Here is a 24,186-nt window from a genome sequence, read left to right on the forward strand (position 1 = left end):
CTCGTGTCCTCTCCAGAGTACAAGAGCCTGTAATGTAATCTAGCCTTAGATCTATGAAATCATCATGATAAAATCACCCCAGCAGTTCTTTGCTTCATTTTAGCGACCTGAGTAATGCCCTGGGTTTGCCCAGGCATGGGAAGTGCAGCCAAGAAGGAGTGGGATGGACCCCAGGGTTGTTTGCTGCCTTGGAGAGGTTTCTCCTGAGGCACAACTTACATGTCTTTTCCTTTGTGCTCTGTCAAAACTTCAGGCTCACCTGGGCTTGGACTCCAGGCTCTTGCTTTGATGGTTACTTGTGTCTTCCTTGCCATCCAATCTGTAAATCCGTTTTCCTGACCTACAGCTACAGAGACCTGCTCTCCTGGTTATTCCCAGGGGACTCTTGAGACCAGAGAGAAGCAAACTGTAATCCTGCAAAGGGTTTTCTCCTATTGCTCTGCCTACAGACCTTTTGCTTTTATAGCAGATGTATCCCTAAGTGCCCCTTGTGTTTCTGAAGTCACTCAATTCGTGCCACAGAGCTGGCTCTGGTGACTTACTGTAGATCAGGGAAAGTGCTATCCTAATCCAGTTGTTGTCATCACCGTGTAATTTATAGTCCTCTGGAACATCAGGAGTCTCTGGAGATCTCCACTAACACGGATTTATCTAGCTCTTGCCAGCATGTGCTGAGCTCATCTTATAAATTGCCACCCTCTAAAATAATTTCCAAATCTCACTACCTATTTATCTTATTACAAATGGCAGCAATATTTCACTTTAAACCCCTGCACAGTGCAATAGGAACAAATAAAAATTATCTTCTTTACTCTGTCTCTTCCATGTAAATCTCCTCATAAATAATAAAAGGACAAGGATAACTACTCCAGATAAGCAATTTTTAAAAAACATGCCCAGAGGTACCTTGGGATCAGCTCTCCAGGCCCCATTCCATTTGAAAAACCCACCAAGACCTTTGGGATTATCAGCGTGACTCATCCTTCAAGTGATGAATGAAACCCAGGGCTTCTGGACTAACCTTTTATTTTATTCTGTCTGCTCTTGAACACTCTGTCCCAAGGTGCATAAAGGTTCTGTTTGCAGAACCCCCCCGGGGTGCTGCGTGTGCTGTTGGTCAAACACAGGGTTGGGAAGGCTCTGCAGCCCCCCCAGCTCTGTGCAGGACAGGGAGGTGCTGGAGGAGTGTTCTGCAGAGCATTACAGCAGGTCCTTGCTCTGCAAGGGCCACACAACCCCACCTGAGTGTTGCTATTTGCAAACAGTTTGCTTATGGTTTTTGGCAAACAGTCTGAACGTTCCTGTGGGCTGCAAGGATCTGTCCCAGTTCTGTCCATGACAACTTGTGAAACCCTGCTGACTTCAAAACTTTCTCTGTGTGTTTAACTGGTCACAAAAGCAAATAGAGGCTGAACCTCAGTAAGCCCATTAAATAACACACAGCTCTGAGCCTCCAAAATGTCCTCCCTTAAAAGGCAGCAGAGGACACACACTACAAAACTACTCAGCACCTGGGGCCCAAAGAGGCTCCAGAAACCCACAGTTTTCCATGTAATACCTATTTCAAGTTCTTTTCTCTGCTGTTTTTCTTATTTTGACCAGACATAGGAAGAACCGTGAAGCAGCCAGTGAACTTCTGATGAGACTGAAGGATAACAGGGACCTCCAAAAGTTCCTTCAGGATTGTCAAGAGGTAAGTCATGTCCTTTCACTTTTACTGCTCAAAGCTGCATCCTGCAGAAGGGCATTCACTCCATGTTTTATGAGGACTGGAAGGCTCAGCATTTTGCAGTCAAGTCATCCAGTAGTATTTAGTGTGGAGTAAACATAAAAAACCCTGCAAAAATAAATGCTTGGTTCCTCTTGTGAACTGAATTTCTTTTGTCATGTGAGATAAAGACATAGAAAACTGCCAAAAGCAATGAAGATTTTCTGCTGTGGTATAAGTTATAATCAGTGGAATGTGGTGGGATTAGTACTGCAGTTAATAAGAATTTTGTCTACAGGTGTATGTGGCCTGGTGAAGGAGATTCCAAGTGATTTCTCCCAAACATTAGTCAGAAGAATAGGAGGTTAGGAATAAGAGGGGAGCAGGATTAAGCTGGGTCATTTATAATGTGTGATTTACCTGATAGTTTTCATGTGTTTAAAACAGTTAAGTATTATAACATTTGAAAAAAGAAACTGTATCCATGATTTATATGGACTCTTTACACCAAAGGCAACGTTTCAAGGTTTGGAATACTCTTATCCTAGCACAAGGAATGAATCAAGTAATGTTCAGGTTATTTCCTGCAGTCCTGGCAGATGTTAAAGAGCCTTTCCGGGGGGGTTTGCTCCTGAACTGGGCAGTGGTGTTGTGGGTGGTTGCCTGGGTGCAGTCTGTGTCCCTGCATTGCGTAAGCGAGCCATGAGCTTGCCCTCAGCTCCTTCCTTGGGAGTTAAAACATGACAGATTAGCAAAAACGCTGCTGTTATTAGCAGCAGCTTCTTCCTTCCTGTGTGCCATCTCGGGTACAAAGATCCCCCTGGCTCCTGGAGCTCTCCTGGAGCCTCCCAGTCAGTGTGGATGTGTTCCCCAGGAGCTGGGTTTGCCCCTCTGTCACTGAAAGAAAAAGGAACACGTGAAAGCTGCAGTGCTGGCTGCCTGAATGCCTCTCCTCTGCAGCCGCTAAAGCATGGCTGTCTGGGCTGCACAGTTCAAACTCACAATGACCCCAATGTCACCAGTGTCTCCACTCCTCCTGGAGAGGGCACTGGGCCTGGCGATGATGGAAGGGCTGTTTCCTGAGGAGACTGAGCCATAATGAGACTCAGGATTTACAGCAGCATGGTTACAAAGTGCTGCTGACACCTCCCTGAGTGTGATGGAGCAGCACTGTCCTGTGGGCTGGAAGGGAGCCATGGGAACACCTCCCCTTGGCTTTGTGGTCAGCCCTGCCTGAGGGGCTGAGAACAGTCCCTGTTTGACCTGGCAGTGATCCTTTGTCCTTCCTGCCCCAAGGGACAGTGTCCATCCCTCTGCAACCCGAGGAAAGGAAGAGTGTTCTCTGCAGTGTTCCTTCCCAGGGCAGCCACTTTCCTCCCCAGGCTGGGTGTTGTTATAAGAGTGGCCTCGTGCCCCTCGTCCTTCCTGCTGCTGCTCCGGGCCAGGCCCTGAACAGGGTCAGTGGGGCTCAGGAGTGACAGGATAATGCTCCTGCCAGCAGCTCACCCCTTCCCTGAGGGGTCACAGGCAGGGGAAACAGCAGACTGTGTTGTTGGGAGTCACATTCACTGTCACGGGTTAATCCTGGGGCGCTGCTTCTCTGGCTGTCCCTTGCAGTGTCCATATGAATGTGTTAAATAAATTCGTGAGGGAGTGGAAGAGTGACAGCAGGAAATCCTGAGAGGAGGGGACCTGATAAATGTTGCCATTTAGCTTTCTTTGCCTTCCTGCTCTTTCTCAGCTCACCTTCCAAGAGTTTCCAGCTGCTCTTCCCTGAGGAGTCCCAGTGCTGTCTGGGCTCCTTTCCGTGGGGACGCCAGTGAAGGGCCTGGCGAGGATCCACACTCCAATGGCTTTTCCCTGGAGTGTGCTGGCAGCTTTGGCCATGGGAGCCTCTCCCAGCAGGATGGGCTGTGCCAGCCTGGCTCTGGGCAGTGTCTAGGAAGGGCAGCAGCACTCGGGGCCCTTTCCCCTGCCTTTGTTGCTCTCCCAGGGTCAGGAGGGGTTTGCCTCCATGGCTGGCTGGCACTGCAGGGTGTTACAGGGGGAGCTGGAGCAGGAACAGGGCTCTGGGACAGCTGCAAAGGATGGGAGGAAGCCTAATGCTCTGCTGGCCTTAACAGCTGACTTAGGGTATTCTGGAGAAATAAAGGCTCCAGGTGTCAATCTCAGGCAATCCAGGGAATTGTATTACTTTTTAAAAATCTACTTTTGCACGGAAGGTACTGACTTCCCGTGCCTGTAGTTTGCAAAAATCCAGATTTTAGTAGTGAGCCCTTAAACACTGTCTCTGCACTTCTGTGCCCTCAGAAGGAGCAGAACAACACTGTGAGAGGCAGAGAGGAGGGGTTTATCCTCCCCCCAGCTGGTCACAGGACAGTGCTGCCTCTCCTTGGGAAGCACTTTGAAATCCCCGGGAGCCCTAAAGCTGTGGCCGAGTAAAAGCAAACAGTGAAAGCCAAGCAGTGCAATTTGCAGGGCAGAGCAGCTGTCTGCTCCCCAGAAAGGCAGGAGTAAAACCACTAATTCTGGGTTATCTCCTAATCTCCGTGTAGCCTCGCACTGCTCAGTAGCCTGTTCTGACATCAACCCCTGCCTACAGAGGTCTTCATTAACATGAGCACTTTTCCACTGAGACTGGATGGGAAGATCCAATGAGGAGTTTCTCTGTTTTCTCTGATAAGTTTTGCCTTTTTGTGGAACTTATGGTGCTTTTAAGGGACAATTGAAAACAGGTTTGTGAGTGCTCAGTGGAATTTGTTGCCCTATGTCCTGAGCACACAGTGGAGGCCAGGGCTCTGGGTTTGGGCTGCTTGCTCTCCCAAGTGGTGTTCTGGAAACCAAGCTGAGATTTGTTTTGACATTTTCCACTTGGGTAGGTCGCTCTAAATATGCAGAAAATGAACCTTTTCAGATTCTATGAACACTCCTGTGAATGTGGTTTTTATCCACACCTAAGGGACAGATGAAGCAGTCAGACTGGCTCTGGGAGGAAATGGGATGTTGGCTGCTAGGATCATTTCCACATTCCATTTGCCCTTGGCAAATAAACTATCTCTTAAAGTATTGGTTTGCTCTAGGGGTGATATGGAAATTGTTCTCAGTGCCTTTGTATTTGCAGAAAGAAAACCATCTTAGATTTTATATAGTGGGGAAAGAAAAGTCTCCAATACCAAACCCTACTGGAGACTGGACAAATAACCAGATTATGTATGTAAAGCTAAATAGAGGAAAGACTGTGGGGGAAAGGTACAAATGTGGTGTGAATTAATGGTACAAAACCATCTCTACTTTTGATACAAGTAGAAATAGGGGATTTCTCATTCAGAGTGTCCATGGAAAGCTGGAATCCTTGGGGCTCTGGTCAGTTCTGGAGCTGCCTTCTGGCTGCCACCCCATCCATGTGTGTGTCTGCAGTGTCCTCAGGGAGTCAGGAAGGCTCCACATGGTGTGATGGGACACTCCTGTCCCTGAGTCACACACTGAGTAATGCTGAGAGGAAAGAGTGACCTGAAGGTACCCTGGGACCAGCCAGTGGGACACGTGTCCCTTTGCTGTGCTGGTGAACTGGGTGAGACCTGAGTGTTTGATTGTGCTTATCACGGAGTCGAGTCCTTTCTGCTGCACTTGTGGCTTCTTTATGCACTGGAGATGGGTGTTTACATTCAACTGTTAGAGGCAGATCCTTGACTGAACCTTGAGGAAAACTCTGAGTAAGAGCAGTCTCTGAATCTCACACAGCTCTTTTCTAGAGTCATCTCTTTGTCCTTGTTCGGAGGCATTTTGATACTTTGCATTAATTCACACTAAGAGTGTTTCCACAGGCCCCCATTATTTCACACTAGGAGTGTTTCCACAAACCCCCATGTGTTTTCCTTTCCAGCTCTCCCTCTGGATCAATGAAAAGATGCTTACAGCCCAGGACATGTCCTATGATGAGGCAAGGAACCTGCACAGCAAGTGGCTGAAGCACCAGGCATTTATGGCAGAGCTTGCATCCAACAAAGAGTGGCTGGAGAAGATTGAAAAGGTAAGTAAAGAACACCCGAACAATGCCCTCATTTTTGTCCAAGGTGGCTGTGCACAAAGATGGGACCTGCTCCTCTGCAGAGTTGGCTCTTGAGTCATCCCCCAGGGAAGGCTAAGGGAGATTTCTGCTGCACTGTGTCTCCAGCTGACCCAGTTTATTCCTCCCTCATGTTAAATGGTTTTCATCCAAGCCATTCTCACAGACTCACGTTGGACAAGGTGCCAGTTTAATTTGTCTGGTCTTTCCTATCTGTCAGGAGGAAAGCACAGCCTAGGGGATTTGAGCTAACAGAGTAGAAGCACTTCCTGGGAAATAATGGAATGTAGGGGAATAGCTGAGTTTAGTCTCCTGTGTTGCTAAGCTGGTTCTTGTTCATTCAGGACTAAACCAGGCTTCTTTCCCCTTGCAAAAGTAGTGCATGAGGTAAAGTACAGCCAGTTTTGTGATTAATTAAGATTCACAGCTCTGTATCAAGTTACCCTGAAGCTTTAATATGCTGTGATGAGCTGTACTTCCCCCCCATTTCTCCTGCACGGCTCTGGAACACTGAGGAGGTCTCCTCTTTGCTCTGACAGTGGGTTTCTGTTCAGTGTAAGTTAGCTTAATTGCTCATTTCCTCTCCCACTTTGGCACTCCATATCCCATTAGAGGCTTTTCTCTGATCTACAAATGGCAATACCCTTTAATGGTGTAATTAGGAGGCTGCTCTTAGTACTGAAAGTTCTTTTTTAGTGATGCTAATACATCCTCCCCCTTTGCCTCTGAAAAATCAGATTGCAGCAAAGGACCAGAGTTGTGACAATCCCTGGATTAACATTCACACTGAATGTGCTGGGTTGGGAGCAGCATCCCAGGTGCAGAGATAGAGGGACAATTAGAATAAAGAAAATATTTCCAAAACTAATGCAATTTTGTAAAGGCAAAAAGGCATCCAAGTGCCCTGCTGGTGCTGGGTACAGGGTTCCAGCTTCCCAAGGAATCTTGTTCCTCTCTGGCTTAATCCCCTGGTAGTTGCTGTAACCCACTGACACAGCCCAGTTTTGGGGCCACCAGCTCCCTGTCCCAGTGTTACCCTGGGTCCCCGTGGCTCTCCATGACGAGGCCCCCAAAAGCTGGACACACAGTGTGTGCAGCTCCTGCTCCACCCCCCTGAGCCGTGTCCCCGGGAGCTCCCACAGGGAACATGTGCAGCAGGGCAGAGAAAGGAGGCATTGCTTGGCCTTCCCAGGGCCCAGAAACCTCTTCCAGGCAGGAGGGGCCTGGGGGCTGATGCTCTGGAAGGAGTCACTGGATAATTGGAGATAGGAAATGAGTGGCTGATGCTGGCAGCAGATGAGGGATCCGGAGTGCTCCCTAATCAGGATAATTGTCCTGACGGGCTGTGAGTGCTGTGAGTGCTGTGAGGAGGTTCCATTTGATGCTCTTTGCTTTGCAGGAGGGAATGCAGCTCATTGCAGAGAAACCAGAGACCGAGGCCGTGGTGAAGGAGAAGCTGACGGGTCTCCATCAGATGTGGGACGAGCTGGAATCCACGACCCAGACCAAGGCTCAGCGTCTGTTCGACGCGAACAAGGCCGAGCTCTTCACCCAGAGCTGTGCTGACCTGGACAAGTGGCTCAATGGCTTGGAGAGCCAGATTCAGTCGGATGACTACGGGAAAGACCTCACCAGTGTCAACATCCTGTTGAAGAAGCAGCAGGTAAACAGAGCACAGGGGGCAGAGAGGGCAGACAGCAGATGCTGCACTCGAAGGAACAGGAGGGGGAGCCTTTCAGTTTAGAACAGAATTGATTTGCTTGTCTTTCTTCCCATTGTTTCGAGTATCTTTCAGAAGAACCAGACATACACACAGAAACAAATTTCTTGATGCCCTCTGCACATGGCTGCCTGCCTGTGATTCAGACTTGTCCCTGGTTCCCTGCTGTGAAGGCAGCAAGGATTAGCAGGGCCAGCAGGGAGCAGTTAGCTGAGTGTGCTCCCAAGTGTTTCAGGGTACCCTGACCGATAGAAGAACTCATTTATGTCATTGCCAGACTGACCGCTTTGACCAGCAGGCAGAGCTGAGGGGATCAGTTCATGCTCCCAGTTGTGGATCTCTGTTTAAGCCTCATTCCTTGCAATATGAATGCTACAATAATTACTAACGTGGTGAATCCTCACTGGCCAGCAGCTGTTCTTCCTTCTGAGGAAGCTGTTGCTGGGCCCTAACTGTACCAAGTGCTTTTACCCTGGTTTTCAGGACGTTTTTGCCCTGTTTGTGTTTAGATGCTGGAGAATCAAATGGATGTTCGTAAGAAGGAGATTGAGGAGCTGCAGAGCCAGGCCAGGGCTTTGAGCCAGGAGGGCAAGAGCACAGATGAAGTCGATGGCAAACGCCTTATTGTAGAAAAGAAATTCTTGGAGTTGCTGGAGCCTTTGAATGAGAGAAAAGCAAACCTGCTGGCCTCCAAAGAGATCCACCAGTTCAACAGGGACGTGGAAGATGAAATTGTGAGTATGGAGGAAATCCCGTTCCCCACCAGTAGGAAAATGTCCCACCTACTGCAGGGCTATCCCAGGAGGAAGCCTCTTGGCCATGTTGGAGTGCTGCTGCTTTCTGCAGCCTCCCTCTGCTGCCCTCCCTGTCCCTGGGGTAGTTTGAAATCACGTGTGCTGCTCTTCTCTCCCTTGCAGTTGTGGGTCGGAGAGAGGATGCCTATAGCTACATCTACTGATCATGGACACAACCTCCAGACTGTGCAGCTACTAATAAAGAAAAACCAGGTAAGTCGGTGCTGTTACAGCTCCACACCTGCTGGTTCTCCTCAGTGCTGACTAATTTGGGAAGGAAAGGTTTGGAGTAAAGCAGGTGGTGGCACAGCCCCACGTGAGCTGATGGTGTGTGTTTTGCTGCCCCTGACTTGCATTTCCTTTCTGTTGGTGCACTGTCTCATCAGTGAACTTCTCTCCCTTGCAGACCCTTCAGAAAGAAATCCAGGGCCATCAGCCTCGTATCGATGACATTTTTGAGAGGAGTCAGAACATCATCACAGAGAGCAGCCCCAATGCTGAAGTGATCCAGCAGAGACTGGCAGACCTGAAGCAGCTGTGGAACCTCCTCATCGAGGAGACGGAGAAGCGCCACAAGCGCCTGGAGGAGTCCCACAGGGCTCAGCAGTACTACTTCGATGCGGCTGAGGCAGAGGCCTGGATGAGTGAGCAGGAGCTCTACATGATGTCAGAAGAGAAGGCCAAGGTGAGCAGCTCCACAGCAACACCAGTCTGGGTTCGATTGCTTTGCTAGAGGGAGGAAGGTGGTGTGATTTAACGTGGCACTACTCATGTAATGACAACAGAACCAGACTGAATTCCTGGTGAGACCTCGAGTGGTTGTCACCTCTATCTGTTATACACCTGACAGTGTGGAGGGTAGGCCTGGCTGTACAGAGCCAGGGAAGCATCCTCACACTCTGCATGACAACTCTGCTGCCTTGGCTGTAAGGTTGCAGCTCCCAGTGTGGCCCACTCAGGTCCAGTTCAGTGTTAGTTCTGAAGGCCAGCACAGAGCACCTGGCTGTGAAACGGGGCCTGGTACCACTGTCACCAGCTTTGACTGCCAGTGACAGGAGACCGGCACAGCATCACACCATACCCAAGAGGACGTGAACTCCTGCTTTCCAAGGCGGTGTTAGTGCTGGATCTTATTTGTGTTGACATAAATGCACTCTGTTCACTGCCCTGAGAAAATAAAGCTCAGCTTTGTGTCAGTGTAACACGTTCTGTGGGTGTTCAGTCTCCAGTTAAGAAGGGCTTGTTTTCTTTTTTCTATGCAAATAAGGAGTATTAATGCAAACAGTTCATTATGCAAAATATTCTAATGAAAAGACTTATTGACAATAGCAGTTAACACTGAGAGTTGGAGGTTGTTTTTCTTCGTCATAACAGGGAAGTTACGGTTGGTTTTCGTTGGAACTTCTCCAGACACTTTGATGGAGAATCCATTGGCATGGGCTCCATAGGATTTCTTTTCTTTGCCCCATGCTGTCACTGAGAAGCCTGACAAGTGATGTGCCTAAAACTATTCCATGTTTCTGAGACCTGCACAGTCACCAGTGCTGTGGGAACACACAAAGGGCTTCAGAGAAGAGGAAACTCCTCCTGCTCAGTGCACAGCTGATGTCATTTTGTTCTGCATCCCAGAGGGGCTGCTGCATTCTCTCTTTCACTGTTTTGCTGTCTGTGGGCACCATTTGCTGTGACAATTGTTATATACCACTGGCAGAATGACTTGTCTTCAGGCTGTACTGGGGAGCAGGTCCCTATAGTTCTCCCTGACCATCACTGTTTGCTCCCACACCCAGCTGAACCTGCTGTGTGGTGTTTTTCTGTGGAGTGGGGGCCTGACTGTCACTTGCTGTCCCCTCACAGGATGAACAGAGTGCTGTGTCCATGCTGAAGAAACACCAGATTTTGGAACAAGCTGTAGAAGACTATGCTGAAACTGTACACCAGCTTTCAAAGACCAGCAGAACTTTGGTGGCAGACAACCACCCAGAAAGGTATTAACTGCCATTTTTAACTGGATCATGAGTTCTTTCAGTAGTTCAGTCCCTTCACTAGGTTATTCTGACCCACAAAGACCACAGCACAGCCTAAGTAGCTCAGAAGAGGAGTTCAGCCTCACTCAGTTCAAGGTACAAGCTGGACCACCCTGATTTGGCCAGAGACAGGGGCAGAACGTGCAGCTGCTGATTTACCCTCAGCCAATGCCTGTGGTGCCCCTGTGCAGGCTGGCAGTGCCAGGTCTGCCAGCACTGCTCAACCTATGGAGGTCTAGCAGTTCTGAGGGACAAGGTCCAGACTGGCTCTTCCAACCAACTTTCAGGTCCAGCCCCTAAGGTCACAGTCATTTATCCTCCTGCAGTGCTCCCCAAAATCTGCCTCCTCTCTTTGAGATTCCTGCAGAACCAGAGCCTGGAGTCAGATGCTTTAAATATGGGCACGTTAACATCTTGGTTTTGGTAAATTGATCTCAGCTTCCATAAACGGCTTTCCCTGGGGGAGAGTTCAGGAAGCTTTAGAACCGTTTTGCTGTAGGAGCTGCAGCTCAGCACACAGGGTTCTGCACTGGCTTCAGCTGCAAGGCTGACTCCACTCTGAGGCTGATGTGTGTAATTGCTCTGCCCTCGCTGGGACTGGCTTGGGACAGACACCCTCTGCCCCCGGTGGAAGGTTGTTACTGAACTCAAAAGCACTCTCTTGTGGTCGTGATCATTTCTGATGAGAGTGGATTTCCTGGCTGAGCTGTCTGAGTACTGGAATAATATCACCAACTCTACAAGGCAGAGGGAAGGCACTCTGACAGGGCTGTGTGGTTCAGACAAATGTAGGCAAGAGACAGCAAGTAGAAATATTAATGCTGTGTGGAAATGCTGAGCTTTCAGGGGTAAGAAACCCATGAGTGCTGCTGAACCTGGACACAGAGTTTAAATGAAAATGAACTGCCTCTGCCTCAGCAGCCCAGATCCTAACTGTAGTTTTGGGAGAAGACTGGTGTGGTTTGTGGCCAGACAAACAGAGAGCTTGGTTCCCAGCTCTTCTCTCTCTACAGCCAGAGGGTTTTAGTACAGGACAGACAAGTTTTCCAGCTACTGCAGTCACCTCTGCCAGCAGAGGGTTGGTGCAGCGTGTCCCAGTCCAAGCCCTGTGTGCAGCAGATGTGTGTTCTGTGGGTGAATCCCCCAGGGGAGGGCTTTGTCCCGGGCAGTGTCCCCCACTGCCCTGGGTTTGTGAGCACAGTGCAGAGCCGGGGCAGAGCCAGGGCTCCCTGTGTTGCAGCGAGCGGATCAGCATGCGCCAGTCCAAGGTGGACAAGCTGTACGCCGGCCTCAAGGACCTGGCCGAGGAGAGGAGGGGCAAGCTGGACGAGAGACACCGCCTGTTCCAGCTCAACCGCGAGGTGGACGACCTGGAGCAGTGGATTGCGGAGAGGGAGGTGGTAGCAGGATCCCACGAGCTGGGCCAGGACTACGAGCACGTCACGGTGAGTTCCTGGAGGTGCCACGGGCCGGCCTGCCCTCCCTGGGTGCTGCACACACTGAGTGGTCACTGTAGACCATCACAGGGTCACTCTGTAACCACAGCACTGTTACTCTGCCCTCCAGATGCTGCAGGAGCGGTTCCGGGAATTTGCCCGAGACACCGGAAACATTGGCCAGGAGCGTGTGGACACTGTGAACCACATGGCAGATGAACTCATCAACTCTGGACACTCAGATGCTGCCACAATTGCAGAGTGGAAGGACGGACTCAATGAGGCCTGGGCTGACCTCCTGGAGCTCATTGACACGAGAACACAAATCCTTGCAGCCTCTTACGAACTGCACAAATTTTACCACGATGCCAAGGAGATCTTAGGGCGTATTCAAGACAAACACAAGAAGCTGCCTGAGGAGCTTGGCAGAGACCAAAACACAGTGGAAACACTACAGAGAATGCACACAACGTTCGAGCACGATATCCAGGCCCTGGGCACCCAGGTGTGTGACGGGGAAACGGGGTTGTGGGAACCTGAGCGGGGCAGTTCTGCTGCTGCCCTTGGCCCCTCCGTGCTGGGGACACAGAGCTCTGCCAGCCCCTTCCCGAGTGCATTGCTGTGGGAATAACTGCACCTGTCTGCTTCTCTGTCAGTGCCTTAGGTTGGTTATCTGAAAGAGCCATCTGTAAGTACACAGGTTTCTGAACATGGCAGCAATTGTTTGACATTGCTCCGTTTCCTGCCCTTGGGTGAAGAAGAAATGATAAAGGCAGAGAGCTTCTGTGTTGACTTAAAGTACAAGTATGAAGGAATGTGTAAGCCTGGTTGGTTTGTTGGGGTTTGGAGTTTTTTTGGCTGGTTGATTGGTTTGGGTTTTTTTGCTTTAAAAAACACCAAAAAGCCCCAACCAAACCCTCTTGTGCCAGGCACTGTTTATCTTTCTGAGAGGCAAAGGAAGTCTAAAGATCTGCACAGAGGCTTTCTGACTTAAGTATGAGGCTGGGCATTCTGATTTAAATATGGCCTTTCCTGGTGCCTCCTAAAGGCAGTCTGGAGAGATTTAAAGTCCACAGTCCAGGCTAAGATTTTTAAAAGCACCCAAACTTGATCTAATTCCAAATCTTTTGAAGTCAAGATACATTAAGTACAAGGCAGCAGTTGCTCATACAGCACATGGGGGATTCTAAACCAAAATACAGTGTTCAGCTGCCAGAATGAAAATTTGGGAAGGGAACGAGTTGGTTAAGGAACAGAGGAATTACAACTGACTGCATTTATCCCAGTAGGTCAGGAAAGAGCTGTTATGGCCAAGCTGCCAGCCAGTTCTTGGTTATGTTGCAATTTGCACTAGAATAAAGGGGAGAGAGCAAGCATTTGATTTTCCAAGTGTTTTACTTTCTGAAGCTGTAGATTTTATACAGAAAATGGGCGACATTCACAAAACATCAATCCCAGTCTCTCAAAAAGGTAATTATAATCAAGCCTTAAATGGAGGAATATGTAATCATAGCACAGAGCTGTCAGGAAAGCATTTAGGGTAATTTTTGGCTGGAACAGCCAGAGCACTGAGATGGATCATTATGAGAAGCATGATCTCTGTGCCTGTAGCTAGAAGGCAGTTTGTTTTGATGTTAAAAAAAATAATTATTAGGCAAGAGCTAATAGAATGTTTCCTGGCTTGAAAAATATGTGAAACAGTCAAGAATTAGCATTTGATGTCCCGAGACAGTGTTTGAAAGGAAAAGAGATTTCTAATAGTAGTAGAATCTTGAGATTTCTGAATTTCCTTCTCTTTGAAGTCATTATCTACATTTTTCAAAAATCACCTCTGTCAGCTGGAGTAGTGGTTTGGATACAGAGATCCTGAGTGCTGTCGTCAGTTGTGTGAGGGGAAGGAGATGTGATGATGAAAACGGCCCCCACTTGCCGTGACATTTAACAGTCACTTTGTTTTGGCACCACGTTTTGCAGCAGGTTTAGGCAGTGGCAAATCTTTGCTGTTCTGGGGGTCCCTTGACCCACCAGTCTCGTCTTAAATGTTCTCCAGGGGATGTATTGACTTAACAACAGAACAGCCCTTTTAGTGCTGACAGACCAGCTGCATTTACAGTGACTGGGGAGCCATTGCAGTGATGAACGAGCAGCTGAGATGTCCCTGTGTGTGTGATCAGGAGCGTGGCCCCTGAGGGATGTGTCTCTCCCCCCAGGTGAGGCAGCTGCAGGAGGATGCCGCACGGCTCCAGGCCGCCTACGCCGGGGACAAGGCCGATGACATCCAGAAGAGGGAGAACGAGGTGCTGGAGGCGTGGAAGGCGCTGCTGGACGCCTGCGAGGGCCGCAGGGTGAGGCTGGTGGACACGGGAGACAAGTTCCGCTTCTTCAGCATGGTGCGGGACCTCATGCTCTGGATGGAGGACGTCATCCGGCAGATAGAGGCCCAGGAGAAGCCAAGGTAACGTGAGCCATCTTCTCCGTGGCAAGATAAGGCTGCAGGTTGTAGGAGCAGGTCAGTGAGGAACATCTGTCACAGCTGGTGTCACGGCTGGTGGGGCAGCAGCTCGTTCTGTGTGGGGCTGGGGCTGCTGGAGTCGTTGCAGTGCCCAAAGAGATCCAGTCTCTTGTTATCCAGTCTCTCATTCAGGTGGTTATCCACTCTCTCATTCAGATGGTTATCCAGTCTCTCATTCAGGTGGTTATCCACTCTCTGATTCGGATCAGAACGGTGCTGCTCCTGAGGAAAGGCTTCTCGATCTGCAAAGACAATCTAGGAACCAATTCTATTGCAGTTCAGTTTGACAGTGTAGCTTGTTTGCAAATGTAGCAGCTGTTAACTCCACAATACGTGGTTTTGCTCCTTTTCAGGGATGTCTCGTCTGTGGAGCTGCTCATGAACAATCACCAGGGTATCAAGGCGGAGATCGACGCGCGGAACGACAGCTTCACCACCTGCATCGAGCTGGGCAAGTCTCTGCTGGCCAGGAAACACTACGCCTCTGAGGAGGTACTGTGCTCCTGGGGGGCCTGGGCTGGCCCAGGGGGACAAACTGGCCCTGTGGCATCTACACAGGGGTAATCTGAGTGTTCATGGGGACACGTGTTACACCTGTTACCTCAGGGTGGGAAATCAGAGTACAATCTCACCCTGTGAACTCGTGCTGGGGAGCAGAGGTGGCATCGAGGTTTAAAGGGTCATTTTCAGCCCAGGGAATGCAGAATTCCTCTCTACATTCTGCTCTGCAGAGAGGGGAAGGTGACTTCCTTGAGCAAGGGCAGCTGTGAGACAGCCTGGACTTTGTACAGGGGAACTGGAATGCTGTGGAGAGGCCTGCAAGGGGGAGGAGCAGGAAAAAGTTTGTCTTGCAGAGAGTAATTCTGGGGAATATTAAGAGAAAACCATATCCAACTGTTAAGGCCTTGATTTGTTTTCTGATGTGTCCAGGCAGAGAACAGAGGCTTAACCTGTGTATCTCCTGCCTCCCTTTGGGGGAGGGAGGAAACTAAACGTTGGGAGCCACTGCCCACTCAGGGAGGGGAGGGGTTCTGGAACAGCCCTGAGCAGCAGTTCTGCACTGTTTGCTGTAAAAAGGGCAGAAGATACAATCCAGGACTGCACTGTTTATGTCTGTTTGTCCGTTGCACCCTTTTAATCAAACACTCTTGGTGCTGTAGTTTTTAACAGACACTAAATGCTTATGCAAATGTGATATTTTAATGCAAATGTCATATTTATTTATACTTGGAAGAGAAAACCAGCTGTTGTTTCCCCGCTGAAGTCACTTCCTGACAAAGTCCCAGAGTGTCTGTCAGTGCCATTGGCTGCACAGTGTGTGGGGGTGAGCAGGGTTTTGGTGCCTGTGTAACAGCCCTGCCCTCTCCTTTCCCCTCCAGATCAAGGAGAAGCTGCTGCAGCTGACGGAAAAGAGAAAAGAAATGATTGACAAATGGGAAGACAGATGGGAGTGGCTGAGACTGAGTAAGGACACCCTTGCATTTCTTCTGGGCTGGGCTGTATCTGACTCAGTGTTCACTGTGTCTTTCTGAGCGTTGAAAAGAAAACCCACAGCTCCTTTTATGTTACAGTGCTTGGAATGTGTTTGAGCTGGAATAGCTGCCAGGCTCCCAATTGTTGATAAGTAAATGATGGAGAATTGGAAACCAAGAAACTGCACCAAAGGTCTTGCCCTATAGATCAAATTTGGAGCTCGGTGCAATAGCTTTACCTGTTTTGCAGGTGTCACATTCCAACAGGATTTCTACAAAGGATGCACTGTTAAAAATAGGGAGCAGTAAAGCCCTGCTACCTCCTGCATGTATTGTGCCTGCATTTCCTGAGGGAGTGCAGTGTGGATGGGCAGTTCACTGACAAAGGTGTACTTGTAAACACCACAATTTTGCAAGTTTTACACCACGGACAGCCCAGCTCTGACACTCTTAACAAAGGCCGTGGAAACCTGCAACTGTAACACTGTGGAGAAATATCCAAGGTGCAGAAATGCTGTTTGCTGAAGGGAGCTGCAGCTGCTGTCCAGCTGTTCCCTAGACAGGGCAGTCTGAGGGAGAAAACCAGCAGAGAACAAGCTTTCTGTGCTGAAGTTAGTAGGATACAGCAGATTAGAACAAAATCCCCCCCACTGAACTTGCAAAATTAAATAGAATAAATGAAAGTGGGCCTTAAATTGCATTTTTCCTCAAAGCAAAGGCAACAGGAGAACAGTGCTAATACCTGTCCCCTCTGTGCTCAGTTTTGGAGGTGCACCAGTTCTCCAGAGATGCCAGCGTGGCCGAGGCCTGGCTGCTGGGCCAGGAGCCCTACCTGTCCAGCCGGGAGATCGGGCAGAGCGTGGACGAAGTGGAAAAGTTAATCAAGCGGCACGAGGCGTTTGAAAAGTCCGCAGCCACCTGGGACGAGAGGTTTGCGGCGCTGGAAAGGCTGACCACGGTGGGTGCTGGGCCTCTGCTGGCCACTCCTCTGGGCTGGGGCTTGGGAGCAACTCCCACCATCACCAACCTCATCTGCACTTGTTGATCCTTCGAGGGGCCTCAGCCAACCCCCCAGAGCCTGAGGGTTCCTGTCCCCAGCGGTACCAAACCCCCGGTGAATTTGAACTCAACAACCTGCAAGGAAAAAGCTTAGTGATAAATGACCTCAGGAGTCAGCAAGAGCTGCCTTGAGACAGGAGATGTAAGAGCTGAGCAGTTTGCTGCAGCCCTCTGCCATACCAGCTGTGCTCTAAAAGGGGGGTTCTGAGCGAAGAGACCCAGATCCAAACCCTTGAAATGATTTTTGGCTAAAGATGACACTGGTGGGGAGGGGGCCTTGGCAAAAATGTTTGTTGTGTTGTGACTGCTCCAGTGCAAGGCTATGTTGTCCCCTAGAAAGACACAATAAGGGAAAAAACCCCAAAGGCCATTGTGAGCCCAGCTGCAGTGTCAGTAATTAATGCTTGGGGAGCGTGTTGCCATCTTTGGAGAACAGTTTGGCTTTAGCCACTAAAATTGAAGTGGCTTGGTTTTTCACACACACTGAGTGTCACAGCTGCAGACAAAAGGAACTGGAGTTTCTCAGCATCTCCACCAATCAGGCTGGTTTATGGAGATGGTTCATTTCAGGGATTCAGACGTGGAACATTTTAATTCTGTGTATGGCAAGCAGACAAGAGGATGGCACTTTTTGGTATTTTAATAACTTGGGTTGTTTTTTTGTTTGTCTGGGTTTTTTTTTAATAGAATGAAATGGAAAACAGCTGTGGCCAGTGGTTATAAATAACCTGCTGCCCAGGCCCCACTCAGTGTCAGAGAGTCTGATGCTCTGTGCCCTCACTGGCAAACTCAGTGCCACAAACTTGGCGTGCCCGATACTTCCCAAGAGTGCTGCCTTCCAATTGCATTCCAGTTCACTTTAATTTCAGTTATGTTTCAGAAAAAGGTACAGGGGTGTTCTTAGTTTCTAGAAATCCTCCTGACAAATGGGCAGTGCTTTTAACTGCCCAAAACCGTTTCCTTTCCCAGCTGGAGCTGCTGGAAGTGCGTCGGCAGCAGGAGGAAGAGGAGCGGAAGAGGCAGCCGCCCACCCCGGAGCCCAAGGCAGAGGATGCAGACTCCCAGCAGCAATGGTGAGTCCTCAGGCTGAAAACAGGCTGTGAAAGGAGGGGAAGTTGTTGGATTTAGTAATGTGACCCTTGTTAGAAGACTTGGTTGTTTATGGGGACAGGACCTTTCCCAGGCTCCTGAATTCACTGCTAAATTGAACGTTCCCATTTTCCATCCAGTGTTGTGACTGCTGGGGTGTCTCTGGCCTGCAAGTAGAACTGCTGATTTTACAGCCCCTGGGTTATGAGTTACAGTTTCTGAACAACCTCATCTTTTTTCTTTGATGAGCATCACTTACAGATTTTGAGCCACATCCATGTAACATTAACATTTATGAAATTACTTATGTGAGAGGAGGCTTATTTGAAAGGTAACTGTCAGTAAAGTCTGGTTTGATCTCACTTCACACTGGATTTATTCAGTTGGGCCTGAGGATTTTAGGAACTCGCTTAAATTTCTTAATTAATATTCAGTAGGAATTTTGGTGAAGACGTGACTTCCAAGAACTTAATACAGTTTCTTTTCTTTTCTCCTCTCTCCTACAGGGATGGGACAAAAGGAGAGCAGGTTTCCCAGAACGGTTTGCCTTCAGACCAGGAGTCTCCACGGGTTAGTTACCGCTCCCAAACCTACCAAAACTACAAAAACTTTATTAGCAGACGGACAGCCAATGACCGCTCGTGGTCTGGACTGTGACACAGAGTCATTTGCAGCAAAAGACACCTTTTTTCAGTATGGGTTACTGGTACTGGTTTCATCTTTTGGCTTCAGATTTCCCTGCTGCTTTTCTCTTCCTTCCCATCAGTTGACTTTTATTTGATTAGCAGCCCCTTGGAGATATATTTGCTTCACTTTAATCTTTGTTTATTTGAATCTCCCCACTGACACTCAGTTGCTTTAAGGTGACACATTTATTTCATGTTATTGACTGTGAGTTTTTCATGTCGCTAATAGTATTAAGATTTTCCAGCTAAATCGTCCTTTATATGAGTAATTGAGATTATTGAGATTACAGCCTAATGAAGAAGAGCACTAGACCCTGACAGGTATGACGCATCGAGTTGTACTAACAGGTCTCAGCACGGCATTATTCGATATTATTAAATCAGCTGCATTAGCAAGAGAGTTATTTACAAGGCCAAAGATAATCCACACAAGTGAGCTGGGCAGGGAGGGGGGAGTGTGACTCTGGACAAATAAAAGCCTTAAGGTTAGTTGTATAACATTCCATGCAGAATGGACTCATTGACTGCAGAGACAAATAAACGTGAAATAAACCATTAAAACCCAGTATCTAGATTTATCTGGGGGTTTAGTCCTCATGAAGGGTTGTGATCTTGCTGGAGAGCTGTGCTGGGCCCTGTTTGGCCTCAGTCCTGTCCAGCTGGCACTACAGCAACTCAGTATCCAGGCATTGGAGAGACAGGGGGGTAAAAGAGAGCAGGGCGTGGCCCCCTGGGGAGAGCTTGTGATGCTTTAAAAACTAAATAAAATACCTTGGTCTAAGATCCAGCTCTTTATTTTACCTAGAGGCAGGCAGAATGCTCCATGCCTTGTTGGTTCCTTCTTGGTAGGGGAGCTGTCCCAGTGGGGTCAGGATGCATGCCAAGCACCTTGCTGTGCAGCCAGGAAAATGCCAGGAAACGTCTCCAGAGTTAATGCAACACAGGAGCTGGGCCTGGCTCCTCCCACCATCCCCTTCCTGCAAAGCCTCCTTGTTTCAGTGAATGCTTTGAGTGGTGAGAGAAATGACACTTCTTGTTCCTGAACCTGGCTCTCCAAGGTCACATTCCGTGCAGGAAGGTCCCTGGCAGGCTCAGATCCACGGATATCAGGGCTCTTGCAAAGCAAACACACATCCCAACCAAGGGCCCTGGAGGAAATGCCTTTCAGCACAAGTTTATTTTTCCAATAGCCCACCCCAGTCAGGTCTGAGTCTGCACACAGACTCTGCCAGTGCTCAGGGAACTCAGCAGTTCCACCTTCCTCTTTCTGGAAATAAAGCCTTTTGGGTCATCTTTAATATTCAATTACAAAGTGAGCTGTTGTGTATTGTAATGTTTATAAATTCTGTACAGTTGTGGCAGGGAATCTCAGGGACCTGCAAGCGAGTCCCACATCATCATCTTGTTGGTTACCACAGCCTTATACATCCCCTGTTTGCTTCTTTTTTAATTTTATTGTCTTTTATTGCCATGATACATAATGCATTTCCACGTTCATCTTTGCCATCTTCAGTCTTCCATGAGGATTTTTTAGCTGAGTTTGTTGAGCCCTGTGTTGCAGTAGCTCAGGTGTACCCAGCTGTGTCAGACCTGATGTGAGGCACCAGATCTGCTGCTGTTGGTCAGACTTTTGGCTCTGCCAAGTGGCTGAGCAGTGCAGCTGGATTGTTCTGGCTGGGCTGAGCCTGTGACGTGAGGAGGGGACTGAGAGGATGTGCTTCAGTGATTGTACTTTTGTCTTTCCACTTCATGATGCGTGTTTTTTTTCTTTTGTCAGGATAACAACATGTAGCTTCTTAATGCTTTTAAAAGTTCCCTGTGACTGTGTGGGCACACTCTGGTGACTCCCACACCAGTGCTGCTCTCTGTGCCTGTAAGGTGTGCCAGCTCTCAGGGCAGTACAGCTGGAGCTTCAGACTCCACCATCCACGAAGCCTTCACGTGTACTCGGGCTAAAAATTAGTATGTAGGAGTAATTTAGAGAGAGAGACTCTTTTGTTTGTATTAGTGCAGTTATATAAAAATACCACTTTTATAATGAAGAAAAATTAATGATGTCATAGATTAAGGTCATCATTTTAGACACTAGAAGTGTAAGATTTCACCTGTTTATTACAGCCTGTGGGACTGGCTTAATGCATTAGAGAGGTCCTTTTGCCAGAACAACCTGTCATCTGTTTGCATCTGGAACAGGCAAATCCATCTCTGTTTTTTAAGCTGTGCTGCAGAGCCTTGAGTTGATGAACTGAATATAATGTTGCTTCAAGCACTGTGAAAACCAAAGGGGTGTCTCCTGTCATTGTCACCAGCTGTCCTGTTGCATGTCACAGTCCTGCTTTCAGTATCTCCAGAGTAGCCACTAAAGCACCTCCCACTAACCCTGAGTCCCTTTGAGAGCCCTGTCTCGTGTCCCTGAGCCCTGTTGTGCTGTAACAGTGTTTGCTGTTGGTTTGTCCCACGGCGCTGTCTCCGCATGTCCCACGCATGTTTCCATTGAAGTTTGTTCAGCCCCTGTTTCCTCTCCATGTTGGTGACACATCCTTGGCAGAGCTGTTCGTGATTCCCATTTATTTTGCTTGTTTTCTGTTAATTGTAGATAACACGTGACAAGGAAATAAAACCTGACAGAGCAGCAGGAAGGCTTTTCCTGGCCCTCTGACAACCAGTAGAACTGGGCGTAGAAGTTGCAGGTCTGATGGTGTGATTGAAGCTGGCAGTTGTCACTTAAAGCCACAGGGCTGCAGATTGCAACTGAATTCCATGTTAGTTCCCAGGAAACACCTTAAGCAGCTGTGCAGTGGCTGCTGGTTTGAAGCTGGTGTGTTTTCCCTCAGAGCAGTGGTCGTAGGTATCCCCAGGGCAGTCACATTTTCACGCCTTGCTGGTATCGCCCCAGCAAACATGGTGCTCTCGGTGTCGGGCAGGGGACAGGTGGTTCTGGGGAGTTTATCTCATTGTGGGGATGAGTTCCTGTGATCTGTGTAATTCCTCAGAGGCCTCAGGTCCCTCAGACAGGGCTGCAGCAGAGTTTGAGGGGCAGGAAGTGTCACTGGACAGAAGGATGTGCAAAGGGCACTCCGTATTCCTGAAGGTGATCTGTTGGCCGTGGGTGACCCCCGGTTATTTGAGGTTCCAGGGGTGACTTGCTGGTTGTTCATTCCAACACCTGTGTTCTGGCAGTGTTCAGGTAATCTTCAGCCTCATCTATTGACCCTCTCCCCCGCTTCAGTCCAACCTTTTTGTTACATGTTGATTTGGATGCAAGTAGTGAGGTTTGGTGGCTTAGATTGATCCTGATTGTGAAGGAGCAGCGTAAGGCTACACGTCTGTATGGGCAGAGCAAAGCAGACCTGACTGCAGTGCAGTGTGAGCTGGGATCCTCTCCCTGTGTCAGTGGGCAGTGTCTGGGTTATGGGGGTTTAGGTTGCTGAAAGGCAGTTAACCAATCCTTCCCATATTCAGAGCAAGCTGACACTCAGATCTTCCCGGGTCCGTGCGTGAGGTACGAGGTGTGAGGTCCAATAACAGACACTGGGCAGGTGTAAGAAGTTCTAGCAAACGGTGGCAAAATTGAGTTTGTTGCATAATTAATTCGGCTGCTTTTGATTTGTCCAGGCCATGTGCAGAAGTGGGAATGTCTAATTATTGTGCCATTCACAAAAACCTGCTTGTCTGCATAAAAACAGTCCAGAATGTTTGTAATCTACTAGAGCATTAGCAGCACTGAGCTTTAGTAACTTGCTAATAATAATACTACACACTGGTTGTGTAACTCCTGAGCTGCTACCAACAGCTCTAGATGTCAAAGTAATGGTACAGGAAAAAAAAACACTGGGACCAAGCTGCATTTCAAAAGCTTATGGCCATTAGGATTCCAATTTAAATGATTTTTGGATGAATGGCTCCTGAAGACGTCGACAGCTTGAGCAGTGAGAGCTGCTGGAGTCACGGCTGCTCTCTGGGTATCGCTCCCAGTGCGACAGGCAACGCGACCAACAAAGCAAGTGATGGGCAAGGCCTTGGTTCTGTCTTTGTTTGGGGGTAAATAGCTGTGTGATGCTGTGTGACTGTGGTGGTTTTCAGTTCCTTTAACCAAAATCCAACCCACCTAATAACGCCAGTCTGAACCAGACCTCGATAATTGACTCGTGACCTCATTGCCCTTGTCTTTACGATCCAATATCCTAACTGGGATGGTGGAGATGAAATGCATGGTGTAATCTCTCTAATTTCTGCATGTTTTGATTTTGTTGTGTCACTAGGGGAACGGGGAAAGTGGGAAAGGAGCTTTTACAGAAACAAATGAATTGCACACATTTTTGTAAATGCTCCTGGGCGATTGTGACATCTTTCTCTGCTGACTCATAGTTAATACCTTTTATGGACTTTTAATACCCCAGTAATGCCATAAATGTATTTAAGGTGGCTGATGTGTATAACTTCTACTGTTCCTGTAGGTCTGTAGAAAGTGTGATTGTTACTGTTCCAAACATTGGAGTACTTAGCAACAGAATCAAATGCTCTCATTTTAGGATAACAATATATTAAAGAATACGAATTGACCAGCAGAGCAAAGCACAGTAAAATTCACACTGATGTTCATCTGCTCTTATTTCCCCTTCTCTCCACCTATAAAATGGGTACTAATCCATTCCTACCTTCTAATTTCCTTGGCCTCCTGTGTCTCCATGGAGTGCGAGAGAGAACTTATTGGCCTGTGTCATTTTCCAGGCAAAGTTTATACACAGCCACGTTGTGCAGGGAGGCAGGTTAACTGCAGGATACCCCAGGGCTGGGAGCTGCAGGCTGAACGTGCTCTCCACTGTTCCCAGGTGGCAGAAACTGCAGACACAAACGAGATGGTCAATGGAGCTGCAGAACAGAGGACGAGTTCCAAAGAGTCCAGTCCAGTTCCTTCCCCGACGTCAGACCGCAAAGCTAAGACCGCTGTTCAGGCCCAGACTGCTGCTACCCTTCCAGCCAAAACCCAGGAGATCCCTTCAGCTCAGATGGAGGGCTTCCTGCACCGCAAGCACGAGTGGGAGACACACAGCAAGAAAGCCTCCAGCAGGTAACGTGCTGGGGCAGCCGAGAGGGCTGACCCAGATGTCACACAGCTCCCACCAGCCCTGCTGCCATTGTCTCCTCACAGCTCCCAGAGACCTCCCAGGCTCAGTCCTGCTGCTGCAGGGCCGAGCAGTGTCTGTGGGGAAGTCTAAAGATGTTTGGTAGGAAAGGCAGCGTTAACCATATGTGGCAGGTGGAAAACTGAGGCACAGAGATAGCACGACTTCCCCACTGCACAGGAGGGATTTGTGGCAGCAGTGGGATTTGATTCCACATATCTCAAGTTGTATCTTACTACAAGAAAAGAAAACCACGTAGGTGTGAGACTAGAAATGTTCGTATTCTTCTGACATTTTGTGTTTGCACATTACCACTTCCCACCTACTCTGTGATGTGTTCAGCATGAGCAGGAGATGATTGGTGTGCCATAGTCGATTCCATTCCTAAGGAGCCAGGCCTGCAGGTCTCAAACAGGCAGAGCTTTGAGATTTGTCTTCACTGGAAAAGCAGACCGGGGTCCTTTGTGACCCGAGAGAACTCTTGGAACCGA

At 48.7% G+C, this 24,186-nt stretch overlaps 1 protein-coding gene across 4 annotated transcripts in view; it reads left to right on the top strand.

Annotated features, from left to right (window-relative positions):
• The window catches only part of SPTBN1 (spectrin beta, non-erythrocytic 1), a 114,752-nt gene that overhangs the window by 86,671 nt on the left and 3,895 nt on the right, over positions 1-24,186 (top strand). For all 4 annotated transcript variants that reach the window (XM_064650938.1, XM_064650939.1, XM_064650940.1 and 1 more), the window contains 16 exons: positions 1,603-1,693; positions 5,592-5,738; positions 7,174-7,437; positions 8,004-8,228; positions 8,412-8,501; positions 8,695-8,973; positions 10,146-10,276; positions 11,556-11,760; positions 11,882-12,256; positions 13,962-14,206; positions 14,617-14,755; positions 15,643-15,727; positions 16,497-16,693; positions 17,764-17,867; positions 18,390-18,453; positions 23,402-23,640. In XM_064650938.1, the coding sequence (XP_064507008.1) occupies positions 1,603-1,693; positions 5,592-5,738; positions 7,174-7,437; positions 8,004-8,228; positions 8,412-8,501; positions 8,695-8,973; positions 10,146-10,276; positions 11,556-11,760; positions 11,882-12,256; positions 13,962-14,206; positions 14,617-14,755; positions 15,643-15,727; positions 16,497-16,693; positions 17,764-17,867; positions 18,390-18,453; positions 23,402-23,640 (2,880 nt within the window). The remainder of the gene's footprint in view (positions 1-1,602; positions 1,694-5,591; positions 5,739-7,173; positions 7,438-8,003; positions 8,229-8,411; positions 8,502-8,694; positions 8,974-10,145; positions 10,277-11,555; positions 11,761-11,881; positions 12,257-13,961; positions 14,207-14,616; positions 14,756-15,642; positions 15,728-16,496; positions 16,694-17,763; positions 17,868-18,389; positions 18,454-23,401; positions 23,641-24,186) is intronic.

Source organism: Pseudopipra pipra, chromosome 3, assembly GCF_036250125.1.
Source record: "Pseudopipra pipra isolate bDixPip1 chromosome 3, bDixPip1.hap1, whole genome shotgun sequence".
NCBI lineage: Eukaryota > Metazoa > Chordata > Aves > Passeriformes > Pipridae > Pseudopipra > Pseudopipra pipra.